Raw genomic sequence first — 14,409 nt, 5'->3', positions numbered from 1 at the left:
AGGAAGGGCTGGGAAGGCCTTGCAGGAGGCGCCTGGGCCGTTGCCTGCAGGCGACAGCACCCCACTGAAGGCACAAGGGCGCAGAGCAGGGAACGGCTTTATTGGAAGGTAGAAGGTGGCAAGACTCAAACAGCTTCACCCCACCCCCAAAGCAGTGCCTGTCCCCTCACTCACGCTTTCCACAAGCCTCCCCCCAGCGGTCTGGAGCACCCTGGGAAGGGCTCTCCCCTTCCCACCATAACACTGGGGTGGAGACGGCCAGCCTGTCCTTAAAGTGCTTTGCTCCGACAGTGCAGAGTGCTTCAGTAAGGCCGAAGAGCCCCGCAGCCCAGTCCTCCCTGGCACCAGCCTGGTGCCCGGGGTGAGGTGAGGGCCACCTCCCTCCTTGGTCTCCGTTTACCCCAGAGCTGAAGAGCAGTGGAACCTGGAGCAGGGTTTCCCAAGCGGCATTCCTCAGCATGCATTCTGCTTTGCCTACGGGAGATTAGACCTCTAGGTGTGTTGGTGTTGGCTTCTGACGCCCCAGGCAAAGGAGAGCCGCGGCCGGGGCAGAGCACACTCAGATCTGATATTCCCATCCTTCCCCATCTTCCAGAGCCCTGTTGGTCAGCCCCCTCAGGTCCCTCCTCAGGGTGCCCTGCCGGAGCCTCTCCCAGTTGGTGCTGCTGCGGGAGGTACTTCGAGACACTGAGGGGGTAGGGAGGGACAGGTGGGGGCCCAAGGGGCGGCCCAGCTGCAGTTTTTCTGAGGCTTTGTCCATGTCGTCGGAGCCCTGGCTGTGGAAGGCCTGCGCGTAGCGCTGCACTCGCTGCCGTTTGAGATCCTGTCTGTCCTCCACCCTGCGGAGAAGGAGGCCTGCCGTGAGAGGCAGCCTGAGGCAGCCGAGGATGGAAGCGCTGCTCCCGGACCCAGCATGTGTCCTACACTCACCCCTCCCACCGTGACTGGCCTTTCTCCTCGTGTGCGGCTGGTGTGGGCACAGGGGGTTCCAGCCCCTGGGCTGCAGCCCCGAGCACCTCGTGGGGCCCCTCCCTTAGCAATGGGGATCCGGTGCGGGGACCTCAGGTCAACACAGGTCAATGGGCAAGGGGCCCAGGGAGCTCGCAGCCTGCACAGGGCCCCTGGGAGCAGGAGGTCGTCCAAGCAGGGGGCGCCCGGCCCGCACCGGTCACTCACCGCAGGAACCAGCGGTCCCCCAGCCCATACTCGCGCCCGCAGATCCCCGAGCGAGGCCACAGGCAGCGAGGCAGCTTTCGCTCCAGCATCACTGTGGTGGCCACCACCTGTGTGTGTGGACAGAAGGGGCTGTCAGAGATTAGGTGCAGACTGAGAGAGAGAAGGGTGGGGAGAGGAGAGGGTGCTGGGCAGAGGAGGGACAGCTTAGCGATAGCTAGGAAGTGCAGGAGCTCGTGGTCTCCAAGAAGCGACAAACGACACCCCGAGCTGGGGAGTGGTGGTGATGTCAGCTTGGTTGACCCTCTTCTGTGGGAGAGAGTCAATGGGACATGAGCCCAGCAACTTTCTGCCCTGTGACCTGACAACCATGCTGACCCTGCAGGAGGTTGTGAGACCTCGCTCCAAGGAGACAGCAAGGAGGGCAAAGCAAACAGAAAGGGATCCTCGGGGCCACAGGATATTTTGACCCTACAGACATAAAGGCCATTTAAAAATGCTAATATCCTACTGAGAAATCTCATATCAATACATTTGCATGGAAAACATTTGCCTGAGCAAACCCTATTTAGCCAATTTACGGCCTTTTAACTCTGTTTTCTACACAGCACAGCTAAGTGCCATTCAATGTGGGGGACTTTCATTTTTTATTCTGTTGAGAGAAATCATTTTCTAAGTATATTTTCAAATGATTGGATTCACTGAACGGTCTTCCGTCTCCGTCATGACGATCCGGCTGACAATGACTTCTGCTACTCTGGGAAGTTTTTGTGGCGTTTTTTAAAAACCTGTCCAATTTTTCGGGGTCAGGTTTTACAGACTAATTTACTAAATGCACTTTCAGTCACCGTTAGCTTTATTTCTTATTGGTTGATTTCTTGTGGACTCTTCTGGAAAAGCCTGAGGTTTTCAATTTTGAGAAAACTACAACGAATTCTTTCAGCCAAGCAAATGCTGCTCCGTGGTAGCGCCAGCCAGTGCTTCCGGACACTCTGCATTATTCCGTGTCCTGCAGTGACCCCCTAGACCTGTGTCGCATCAAGATAACCTGCTTCTACGCGAGCTCAGCCCGTCCGCGGAGGGGACGGAACCACCTGCACGAACCCTCCCAGCCACCAGGGGGCTCACCTGCGCCCTCCAGAGCTCGTCCCGCTCGTGCGCCACCCGCCAGTGAGTGTCACCCATCATGGCGATGAGGAGGTTGAGCATGAGCAGCGTGGCGATGATGGCGAAGGCCGCGTAGGTGACGCTGTACATGACGGGCAGGTCCACGTCGTAGTTGGCGGGCCCGTCGATGACGGTGAGGAACAGCTCGAAGGTGCTGAACAGCGCCATGGGGTAGTCATAGAAGTGGCCCAGCTCGTCGGGGTCCTCCGTCTGGAAGATGATATAGAAGGCTGCTCCACCCAAGGGGATGGAGAGTTACCATGGCAACCACATACGGGACTGGACCACGGCCAGCTCTTTGCTGCCCAGTTCAGACCCGCTTCCCTCATCTCCAGCATCCCCATCCGGCCTTCCGTGGCTCTGTACTTTGGGTTCCAATAGTCCCTTATTCTCAGGATGGCTTATCCTGATCCCAAGAGCCACGTCTCCATAACACTCCCAGTTTTGTCTCACCTCCGAGGGATGTTCCATCCTCAGACATTACAGCCTCGTGTCTTGGCCTTCCCTCCCACCTCCCCCCAGGTTTATCCACAGCCATTCTGGGCTCTCTGGGCTCCTCCAACCTCTCCCTGCCAGGGCCCCATGCCAGACAGGTGATTTACCTGAGGCAAAGCCCAAGATGACCACGGCCATCAGCCAGCAGAACCGCATCAGGTCGCCAAAAATCATCTAAAGGGAGGAGGGGAAGGGCAATGAGCAGGTGCCCCTTGCAGCCTCTCACACGTCCAGCCCAGTGAAGCCCAGCAGCTCCACCCTCCAGGGGCTAGACACTATGGCTTCATGCCAAATCTACTTGGCCTTTTGGGTCTGGCCCTTGAACTAAGAATGGTTTTTACATTAAGGGATTGAGAGAACAAAAAGGAGGAGGAGAAGAGAAGAATATGCAGTAGAGGCATCCGTGGCTCGCAAAGCCTCCGAGTCTGTTATCTGGCCCTTGAACATGTTTGCAGTAGCGCCTGCTCTAGGACCTCTCTCTAGAAAGCTTGGGGGGTGGCACAGACCTTCTGGATCATGATGGTGAAAGGGCCCAACATCTGGAATCCTCGGGCGAAGTACATGACATTGCACCAGCCCAGCACCAGCGCGAAGGACATGGGCACCACCTCCCCATTGGCGTTCGTGAGCCGCATCACCATGGTCACCAGCACCATGCAGGCATAGGTGATGCTGGGGGTGGGGACAGAGGGGCGTGTGAGAGGAGACTGGGATTATCTTGGGGACGCCAGAGCAAGAGCGACTGAGGGAGGCCTTCACAAGCTCAATGCACGGGGCCACACACATCACTGGAGAAGGATCTCTGGAGTTAATTTTCTCTGGGGATTATCCAGGGGTCAGGAATCCAGAGAGTGAGGGAAGGGATCAGGGGAGAGAAAGGAGACTCACATGAGGACGTGAAACGGCCCCCCAAGGATGGTCTGTCCAAAGAAGCGAGTGACCCCCACCCTGAAGATGTCTGGAATCTGGAGAGGGGCCAGGAAGACATGGAGGCACTTGCAGCCTGGGGCTCAGGCTGGATCCCTAGGGCAAGCAGCCTCCCCCCATGTGCTGCCCACGCCTCACCTCCGCCAGCAGAATGATCACCGCTCCGATGACGCTCACCAGCTCCCCCACCAGGCGGATGTCATCCTTGGGGGTCACGTAGGACTCCTGAGGGGGGCACACGGTCAGAACACTCAGGGCTTCCATACCCCCGCGCTGCCGCCCCCAGCACAAGTCAGTGTCCCGTGTGTGGGGTCCCCGGCCTGTCAGATTCTTTATAACCCGCTAGGTTTGGCCATCTCAGACGCTGCTGTTGGAGCACAGCTGTGTCTGCACCTGTGCCTGCGTGTTGCGTCTGCGCCTACGTGTTTGCAGCTGTGCCTGGGGAGGTGCGGGGCTGTCCCCCAGGACCGTGGTGCAGGTCTGAGAAAGGGCACAGAGCCGAGCCCTGCCCCGAAGATCCGAGGCTCCCCGGCGTCACCTGGAGCAGCTTCTGCTGCAGGAGCCTGTTGTCGCGGGGCCCCGTGTGGTTATTGGTCCTGGGCTTGAGGGGGCGGTAGACGCAGCACATGGTGAAGCAGACGATGTACAGCAGGTAGATGGCGCCCAGCACGCAGAAGTACGGCCGCCCGTAGCGCTTCCACTTGAGGCTCACCAGCTCCTTCACGGGCGTCTGGTCCAGGATCTGGCGAGCCTTTGGCAGAAAGAAATTAGAGCACGCAGCTCGGAGGCCCCGGCCTCCCTCCCCGTCGGCTGTCCTGCCCAGAGACCCACACCTCCCGCTTCTTGGTGGTGACGATGAGCTCCAGCAGAGACTGCTCGTCGCCCTCGCCCGAGGAGTCGATCTCCGTGAGGTCGTAGAGGGTGGAGGTCAGCGGCCCGTACGTCCACTGGATGTGCTTCCGCTTCTGCATCAGGTGCTGGAACATCTGCGAGGACACAGCGGGGAGGCCCAGGGTCCATGGGAGAAGCGGGCCACGGGCACCACACCACCCAGCAGGGCTGCTGCCCGCTCCCCGGCACTGACGGGCACTCAGCCATCCCCACGCCTCTGGTGCGTGAACCTCCTTTTGTTTCTGCTTCTCTCTCTTTCCCACAAACTCTCTAAAGATAGAAAGAAGAGGACAGGCCAAGGGAACAGCACTTCGGGTCACCAGAGCAGATATTCTAGAGTGCCGTTCTCCAAGCTCCCGATCAGGGAGGCCTGAGGCTGAGCATTGAGCGATGGGTTCGGAGTAAGGGACTGCCGCCCGCCGGGGAGCTGGGGAAGCAGGGTCTTTAGAAGGAGGCCAGAGGGCCAGGGGCGTGCCCCTCACCACAGTGTTGCCCTCCACTCCGGCCAGCTTGAAGGGGGTGAGACCCTGGTGGTTGGGCACGAGGTCCAGGGGCTGCAGGTGGTCCCCGCGCCCATCGTAGGACAGCAGCAGGTTGTACATCTGGCAGGCGAAGGTCTTGTTGGGCTGGAGGATGAGGACGTGCAGCACAGTGTTTCCTGCAGGGGGACACGGCTGTCCCATGGCCGTTGTACCGAAGGCCCCGCTCTTCCCCTGCCCACCCTGGGGCGGGCCCGAGGGCTGTGCGGGCCCCTGCCCTCACGGCCCCCAGTGTCGCCGCTCCCCTCCTGAGCCCAGCTCTTACCCAGGGAGTCCTGGGCCCGGATGTCAGCTCCATGCTCAATGAGCAGCCTCACGATCTCCTCGCTGCCCACGCAGGCAGCGAAAGACAAAGGGTGCTCCCCTGTGGACACAGAGGGCTCCGTGGCATGAGTGCCCGATGGGACGGGCTGTGTCCGGGAGTGACTGCCTCCTTCCCCCCACATCTCAGCTCCGGGCTTGCTGACACTTGTCAGCAGAATCAGAGGCAGGGATGGAGCAAGGGCCATGGGGCTTAAGCCCTCTAAGGCCTGACCCTACCAGCCTCCCAGGGCTGGAGCCCTCCTTAGCTCCCCCCTCCCTTTGCTCTTGCCCACCTCCCCACGCCCCCTTCCTCCCAGCCCTGGCCCTGCTCCCACCAAAGTAGATGAGGTTGCGGGGGCTGCGGTGGAAAGCTGTGCCCGTAGCTCTTGCAGAGACACTGGCCCCGTGGGCAAGCAGGGCTCGCACCAAGTTCACGTTCTGGTTCACGATGGCTATGTGCAGTGCAGTCTGACCTGGCCCAGAGAGAGCTCTCAGTCATGGGGTCTGTCCACAGAATCCTGCAGGGGTCCCTCCCATATCTACACCCTGTCCTCCTCACCATGGCAGCCCAAGGTGGGGTGGGGGGAGGAGCCCCTGGGCTGGCAGGGTCCCCAGGGAAGCCAGCTGCTGCTTCTCTTCTTACTCTAGGCCCCTTGCATTTCAGGGGGCTGGTGCGCTAGTGTGCAGTGAAGATGATGAGAAAAAAGGGAGATGGAGAGGAGCACAAAAACTAGGGGTCTTCAACTCCTTCTTTGGTTTCCCCAGATTATCCACCACAGAGACTGACTTGAAATATCACCCCTTCCCTCCATCCTGGGCCTTTGACCCCTCACCCTCATACAGCTCAGATGTCATGGGCTCGAAGACCAGCTCAGGGGCGGCCTCCATCAGCACCATGGCGGCCTCCAGGTTGTCATAGAGGGCTGCTATGTGCAGTGCCGTCTCCCCCATGGCTCCTGGCATTGACAGAAAGAAGAGTCACGTGGGTTCTATGGAGCAGGGGATAGGGACAATAGGGACTTAGCGACCCACAGCAGAAGGTCCTGGGCTATACTGGGAGCTGTGTGTGGGTCTGACAGGTGCTGAGGACTCTCTCTTACCTCTCTGGTGCACCTCACAGGCCTCATATTTGAGTAGCTTGCTAAGAGCCTGGACATTGTTCTCCTTGGCAGCTAGAAGGAGAGGAGACTCCCAGATCCTACAAGGGAATAGGATCAGAAAGGTGGCGATGGTGAGCATACCCAGTTGTACGGTGAGGGGTGATGTCTTGGCTCCCTCACATACAAACACGCGTACCTCAGGGGCATTGAACTTGATGCAGGGAAGTGAGGCCATTGGGTGCAAAGGGCCGTCTGATTTTTTTTCTTGACAAGTTAGTTAACCCAAACCAACTTTTCCCCCTTTCAGCTTGTAGAGGAGAGCATCAGTACTGGTTTTCTATCCCCTGGGTGCTGGGACCAGAATGCGTATGAATGTGTTATCTGTGCATATTGAGCGTGGAGGGGAGGAGTTTTACGAAGTACTCATTCACCTCCTGACCTACTGACCTCTGGAAAACCCTGTCTAGCTTCACTAAGTGCCCTGTGATTACCCCCCAAGATAAGCCTTGTTTTCATGGACTGAGGGTACAAGGAGTTCCTCCCTCATATTTGTGAAGGAAGTCAACATGTAGAGGCTAGCAGATTTCCTCCAGGGGTGCAATGCTCTCCTTTCTAGACCTTCTCAGCAAAGCCCTTAGATCCCCGCACTTTCTTCCTGACAACAGCATCCTCAGAGCTTCATCAGAGAGCAACAGTGGATCCTTTTTGTTCTGACCCCTAAGTCAGAGTATACTCTCTTCCTACTTCCTGTCTGCTTCTCACTTGTTTTAGGCAAAAAAAAAAAAAAATTGTCTTCTCTGACTCACCAGATCCTCTCTTGAGCTTTATTCCTACAGTGAACTAAAAACCTAGATTCTAATCACAACTTAGCCCAACTAAGACCCATTGGGCCCCCTTTATTCAATTGCTCTCTTGGCCCAAAGCCGTGGTCTTTCTATGGGAGCTAAATGAAATAACAGCATTTAGCCGTAGACGGTCCACTATGTGAATGGGAGCTCACACACTGAAGGACTGGTGGCAGGAAATCAACTCCAAGAGCTAGGATGGGGGGTGGGGAGGTCAGGAGAGGAGGAATGAGCACAAGACTCACATCTCCCCAAATGTGTGCCCCGGCTCCCCACCCCCCAGGCCACATGGGCAGCTGCCAGGCCCTGTCACTTCAACATTCAGTGTTCTCTCCCCACCCAATCCCTACCTCCTCATCCCTGCTGACCCTCATCAGTTCGTGTCTTCATTCTCTATTCTGCCCCTCGTTAACAAAATACTCCAACTAGTTTCCCTATGCCCTATTTACTCCCAATCCATTTTTCTCCGTGCTGCCAATGTGCCGTCTCTGAAAGGCAGTACCATCATGGCTTAGAAAAGTCCACCCTTAAATGCCCACAGAAAAGGAACACAGAGGACCTTTCTAGCCTCTGTGCACCCGCCTTTCCACTCTCTCCTCCTCCCATTCACTCCTTATACCTGATGCTGCGGCCTCACTGCCCCAGAACACCCTATTCTCCCGACGCCTGAGCCACACGCTCCTTCCACCTGGAACCCAGTGCCGCCACCTCACCCTGTCCATCGTCTGTCCTGTGACCCCAGTGCCCAGGAACGTGCTCCACATGTGGTAGACACTCTCCCACTATCTGCAGAATGAATGAATTTGTAGCAGTGCCAGAAGGTAGTTTGGCCTTACTGCCCCTCCTTGTTATCTTCATTGGCCACCCCCGAAGCCAACCTTAGGCAAACATATAATCTAAGTAAAAACCACTATGCTTGATATACAAACACAGCTGCAAAGGAAATTTTCTACACCCTCTTCACCACCGCCTCCACCGCCGCCTTTCCAACAATTTGCCCAAACCCCTCCTCTATAAATATTCTCAAGCCAGCTCTATTCCCTAATACACACACACACACACACACACACACACACACACACACACACACACCCTCCCCACGAAGTTTTCCACACTATCCTCTGGCCCTCTATTTTTGCATCTTTCGCTGTGCGTTGTGATTATACTGTCTCTTCCTCTATACTAGGGGTCCTTAAGGGCAGAGGTCAGTCACTTTCTCATATTTATATCCTTTCTCTGCCCTCCTTCAATTAGCTCCTGGCTTTATGCCCTATTTGGACTAAAGTTAATGGCAAAGTTAGAAATGGATCCAAGGGGCCTGCTTACCCAAGTGCAGAATTCTGCTCCCTGCTCCCTAAGATATGAGTGGGGAGGCTAGTTGGGGGCCAGCCTATAGATACCCCTTTTGGTCCCTACACATCTCCAAAGCCCACAAATGTCCCCTACAAACCTCCATTTCTCTGTGCTCTTTTTCTTGCCTTGCGGACTGCCCTAGCAACCTGGGGAACAAGGAGTTACTGTCCGTCTGGGCTTGCCAAATAAAAATGCAGGACACTCTGTTATATTTTCATTTTAGATATGCAAGCAATCATTTTTTAATAGAACTATGTCCCATGTGCTATTTGGGACATGCTTATCCATCATTTATATGAAATTCAGATTTAATTCCGTGTCCCATACTTTATCAGGCAACCCCAGTCAGACTACAGTCTGGGTGAAGAGTCAGCTTATGACCCAACCCAGCAAAGTGTGTAGAGAACTGGTCTCTCCTGGGTGGCAAACTCCAGAATCCAGCAAAAAAGGGGGTAGCATAGGAATGGTTCTGAGGGGATCAGAGCAATTACTCGCAATGGCATCAGACGGCCACAAGGGGACAGCAGAGTAAGCCCTTGGTCGCGTTCTTGGCGATCGGGCTGACCCCCCTCAAAACCTGACTATTCTAGGGACCCATAAAAAAGGGTCAATAGCAGACCCATCCAAAGATTCCCGTGCCTGAGATACGAGTGGTTTCTACCATAGCAACCCGGCACAGAAGTTTAGATCTGGAGCAAAATCTATGTCTCTTCACCAGGTCTCTGCCCCACACACCTCCCTAGGGCAGGAAGAGGAGATACTGATAAAAATATGTTCTGGTTTGAATGGTTAAATTATACTCCTTTCCAGGGGAAAATTTTACTTCATTTAATAGAATACTTAACATTACTGCCAGAATCTCTTACTCACAAACGGTGGTTTAGACCTGTGGCTCTCAACCAGGGGTGAGCCCCTTTCCCCTCCCCAAGGAATTTGGCACAGTCTAGGGACATTTTTGGTTGTCACAATGGGGGAGGGGCGGAGGGGTGCTCCTGACATCTGGTGGGTAGAGGGCAGGGATGCTATTAAGAAGCATCTTACGTGGGGCAGTCTCCTGTAACAAAAATTATTCTCTCCAGCATGTCCATCCTGCCAAGGTAGGGAAACTCTGAGCTACAGGTAGAATTATTCATAAACAATCTTTTTAAAAGGAGGATTCTTCCCATTAAAAAGAATGAGAAATTCCCTCTATGTGTTTTCTTACAAATCGTTAAATATTTAACTAAGAGAGAAATGAAAAGGTAAAGCTTTTTAAGCGCTCACTGATTAAGTAGCAAAAAGAAATTACAGAGAAAATCTGAAATTATAGCAGTGTGGAAGCTGTTTTCAGGATGTAGAATGTTTTATTTTGCCTGACCATTAATTATAGAATCGAATGGTTTAGTTTAATGTTAGACTGGTGAAAATTGTATTACAAACCCTCATTTTTTCCACAGGACACAAATCCCTGATCTTCCCCCTGAAGTTCCCTCTGGGCCACCACAGGAGTGTCTCTCCCTTCCTTTCTCCCTGTTCCCTGCACTCTGTCCTCTCCTCTCCTCCTCCTTCTTACGGATGTGTACACGTCTATGTGCACACAAGCAAAGTTTTCTATTTGGTTGCTGGGAATAAGACAGAATCCAAAGTGCCTGGGAGGAGAGTTCAAATCAAGATTTGAGAGCTAGGAAGGTGCTAGAAACCTGGTCTATCTGTTCACATCCCAGATGGACAAAAGGAGTCCCGAGGTGACCTGTCTAAACAAGTCAGAGGCAGAGCTGGGACTGGGACCCCCTTCGCCCATTTCTCTGTCCCTGTTCTCTGGGTTGATCAGGCTTTGGAAAGGGCTGAGAGGCATGGGGGCTGTGTCCATGGGCGTGGGTCCCACTGGTTTCTCCACAGGCACCCCCTCAAACACGCGTGCCAGTTGGGAAGGGGAGGGCAAACACAGCGTGGGAGCTCAGTGTACAGGTTCACGGGTGGATACAGCTCTGAGAGGAGGTGGTGCCCAGCCCCTCGAACTCCTGCCAACATCGGGTGTTGCCTTTTGACTACCGTGGTTGTTTTCATCACGGTAAATCCCATTTGTTAAATGTGCTTTTCAGCTTCCAAAGCAGCATCCCCCTTATTATCCCTCTTGCTCCTTACAGCCCTGTGACACAGGCTGAATGATTCTTTCATTTTTCAGAAAAGGAAACTGAGGCAGCACAACCAAATCCTTGCAAGGAGATCACGCAGAGTTAAAAGCAGAATGCTTGGCCAAGAACCTAGCCTGGGGCTCTCACCGCTCAATTATGTGGTTCTTCTAGTTTTATGGCTCTTTCCAATCTTTCTCCGGGTGGGGGGGGAGGGGATCAGCCCAGAACCGTGACCACAGATGCAGGAAAGAACAGTCCCGTGTGGAGAGGAGGCATGCACTGGCCACTCACGGGCCATTTCCCCCCAGCTCGGGTTCTTGGCTACAGGATGAGGAAGCCAAAGCTCGGGGGAAAGTGGTTATTTGCAGACTTGGAGCCGGGCCACGCTTCTCACTGCTGCAGCTCTAGCCCATGTGCCTGCAAGTATGCGTCTGCCTGTATTTACTGAGCCACGGAGTCCCAACAGACTGGAGAGCCCCAGAGCTTACTTTTCCAGACACATCACTTCATGTGTATTTAAACAGGTATCTATCCAAACAGAGAAGAACCTCCAGTGATCATCACAGCCTTCTCACCGTCTAGAGGGAGGGAGAAGGTTCCAGCAATGGGGTCGAGTGTGAGCCTCCCGGAGCTAGCCAGCATACCCCACACCAGGCAGAATCAGATACCCAGCATCCGCCTCTGTGCTCCCGTGACCCTTGCTTATACCCTTGGGGAGGACACTCCCCAAGCTCACTTTCACCCAAGTAGATGCGTATTGGTGCATTTTGCCCGAAAGAATGTGAGCGCCTTGAGAACAGGGATGTCACGTTCACTTTCTGCAAATCTAGCAGAGTGCTTTATGATCGGTAAGTAGTTAATACACTGACTCTCAGGAAATAAGACAATTCAAGGTCCAGGGAGAGAGGAGGAAGAAATGGGAGAAAGGTAATCGTTCAGCTTGGGTCCGACAATGTGGATTTAAACAGAGGTAGTAGCGAGACTAAGACCCAAGACACACCTGCTAGAGAGAGAGGGAAGGGTGCTGGGTTCCCGATCATCCCAGAGAGACCTGAAAGACTTCCCCTCTCACTGGACCATGCTCCACCCCCCCTTGTCCCCCAACCCCACCCAGAGGCCCCCGCTGAGCTGTTGGCATGAATTCTGACGTCATCCCTTGCTCACTCTGGGCCTGCCTTGCTCCCGGGGGGATAACAGGCCCAGCCTCCCATAGGTTTGGGGTTATAGAAGGAGAGGTAGGTGCTCGTTATGTTGTTTGCTGCTTTCTGCCATCAGCCCGCCTCCTCGCCTGTCAGTACTGTCCTCACTTACACAGTCCTCTATTTACTTAGCTGCCTGCAGATTTTCCCTAAGGCATGCTCACTCCGCAGCCTAGGACGCTTCCCTTTCCGGCCCTGTCAGTGTCTTTCCTAGGAGTGCCCACCCAGTGGTGAATCAATACTCCAGGCTCTGGAGGGGAAGGAGAGGGCCAAGAAACTGTGGAACCAGGCAGGGAGATCAGGAAAGGAAGGGATCCCACCAAGTGGCGACATCAGGCCATCCTGGACCAAGGCTGCTAGAGGAGGCCCACTCGATGGTCTGGAGAAGAAATAGGGGCAGAGGAGACGAGTGGAAGCAGCCAGGCTGTGGTCCTTCAGGGTCTTTGCCTTGTTGGCACACAGGGCAGCTCTACTGCCCCTTCCAAGCCCCAGGCCTTTCTGTGCTCTGTCTGGCTCCCCCAGCCCCGGGGTCCTGAGTGGGAAGGGAGGAGTGGAACCAGGCATGGCCTCTTCTCCAACAACAGTGCCATTCTATGCCTAAAGATGTCATCAGCCAAACATGCGCTCAGCCCCTACTCTCCCAGGCCCGGGGGGAGAGAAGTGGGCGGCTGGTGTGAGAGTCAGGGAAGCCAAAGCTCGGAAGGGAGCACGCCCCCAGCCCAGAATCCTGGGGCAAAGGGAGAAGAAACACAGGCACTCCCAGTCAGGCGTGGGCAGGCCTCTGCTCTCCGAGATGGAGAGAGGCCCTCAGATACCAAATCCTTGGGCTTTCCTCTATGAAGCGACAAGGATTATCTGTTGTGTTAGGGACCCCAGGAACGCCCCGCCAGGAGCACTTCCTGCTAGCGCGCCAGCTCCTGGGTGGGGAGGCCCATGGAGTCTGGACAGGACATGTCCTTCGGGGACGGCCTCAAGCTTTCTTCATTCCTCTCCTCTCCCTCCTGAGGCGGGGGTTGGACATCAGAGTTTAGGGACGTTTTCAGGGGCTGGAAGCAACAGGTGCAATATCCCGGGGGCTCAAACTTTAGAGCCTCTCAAATTCCTCAAGCCGAATGAGAGAGTGGTGAGCACTCTGGTAGTGTGGCCAGGCACTCACACCCCTCTCCCCAGGAGAGAGTCATGAACCCCAGGGCTGGGTCCCCGCTTTGTTTGGCTCCGTGTACCCCCAGTGCCTGGCATTCAGCAGGGCCCTGGGCAATGGCTGATGACGGTGATAACATACAGGAATGATAACCGTGGTCACATTTTGTCTTCTGTGGTTACTAGTGTCTGCAGTTCCTTCCTGCCTCATTCATTCACTCCCACACACGTACATGTATGTGTTACATGTTTCTGCAAGAAAGACTGCTCTAGGGGCAGGGAGTAGAGATATCGGGCATTGTCCTGACCCACCAGCACCTCTGGGGTGGTGGTTCCATGATGCCATAATCTTTCCCAGGCCCAGCAAGGTGGCTGGCCTTCAAGGAAGTACAAGAGGCTTGCATAATTGAATTGGATCTTAAAAATAGTGGACACCTGTGTGGGTATCAGCCCCCTCCCCTTCCACCTGACATCCTGGGGAACTAGCCCCACAGGCCAAGACCTTTGAGACAAAATAATCCCAAGGAGCCAGGCCTGGAGGCACAGTCTGTTCAAATAGAGGTGCCAAACAAAGACTGAGAGAGTGAGGGGGCAAGGGGAGGAAAGGGGGAAGAGGGGGAGCTGGGAGGGGGTGAGGGGCAGGCCTGGGGGGTCAGAGGAAGCAGATTGAGGCTTACCTCTTCTGCTGCTTCAGGTTCTGCTCATCTCGGCTCTGAGCCCACGACTCCTGTCTCTGGAACCACCTACAGAGTTTTCTCCACAGGCAGAGAATGAGCCCCTTCTCCTTTGGCAGCGGCAACCCCATAGAGTGTAGGGCCGGCTCCTTGGGGGGCTGAGGCTGAGGCCAGACCCCGACAGGACTCAGCCGTGGGGCTACATCAGCCCCCCCAAGGGCCGGCCTGCCCTCTCCCTGGAGAGGCCCCGTCTCCTAGTCTCCTGCCTCCCGGGGTCCCTGCGGAGTCTCCCTGAGGCACCAGAGCGGACTGCAGGGGGCTCTGAGGTTCTTACACTGGGCAGAGCTGGGACTCCCTCTCTGCTGGCTCCTCCTCAGGAGCTCCTCCTGGGAGCGAGCAGGAGCTGCGAGGACACTCCCTCCCGCCTCCCAAATTACCTGAGATTTAAAGGGACAGGCCAGCAGACCTGCCTTCAAGCTGTGGCCTTGC

At 55.4% G+C, this 14,409-nt stretch overlaps 1 protein-coding gene across 2 annotated transcripts; it reads right to left on the bottom strand.

Moving 5' to 3' along the window:
* Window positions 1–90: 90 nt before the first annotated feature.
* TRPV6 (transient receptor potential cation channel subfamily V member 6) lies at window positions 91–14,281 on the bottom strand. Of its 2 annotated transcripts, XM_045792461.2 has the most exons (15): window positions 13,924–14,281; window positions 6,596–6,693; window positions 6,329–6,451; window positions 5,831–5,968; window positions 5,458–5,556; window positions 5,136–5,311; window positions 4,596–4,748; window positions 4,301–4,513; window positions 3,901–3,987; window positions 3,724–3,800; window positions 3,342–3,507; window positions 2,943–3,009; window positions 2,302–2,570; window positions 1,177–1,283; window positions 91–839 (listed from the first exon to the last, which is right to left on the bottom strand). In XM_045792461.2, exons 1-15 carry the CDS (start codon window positions 14,049–14,051, stop codon window positions 560–562), a joined length of 2,181 nt encoding a protein of 726 aa, XP_045648417.2. In that variant the 5' UTR covers window positions 14,052–14,281; the 3' UTR covers window positions 91–559. The 2 variants fall into 2 exon arrangements, with proteins under 2 accessions (XP_045648417.2, XP_045648416.1); XM_045792460.2 differs by lacking the exon at window positions 13,924–14,281 and having other exon boundaries at window positions 6,596–9,221.
* Between the last annotated feature and the right edge of the window lie 128 nt (window positions 14,282–14,409).

Source organism: Ursus americanus, chromosome 3 (assembly GCF_024610735.1).
Source record: "Ursus americanus isolate L20-20 chromosome 3, mUrsAme1.1.p, whole genome shotgun sequence".
Lineage (NCBI taxonomy): Eukaryota > Metazoa > Chordata > Mammalia > Carnivora > Ursidae > Ursus > Ursus americanus.
The sequence above is the reverse complement of the archived record's forward strand: the minus strand, read 5'-3'. Positions and strand labels throughout refer to the sequence as shown.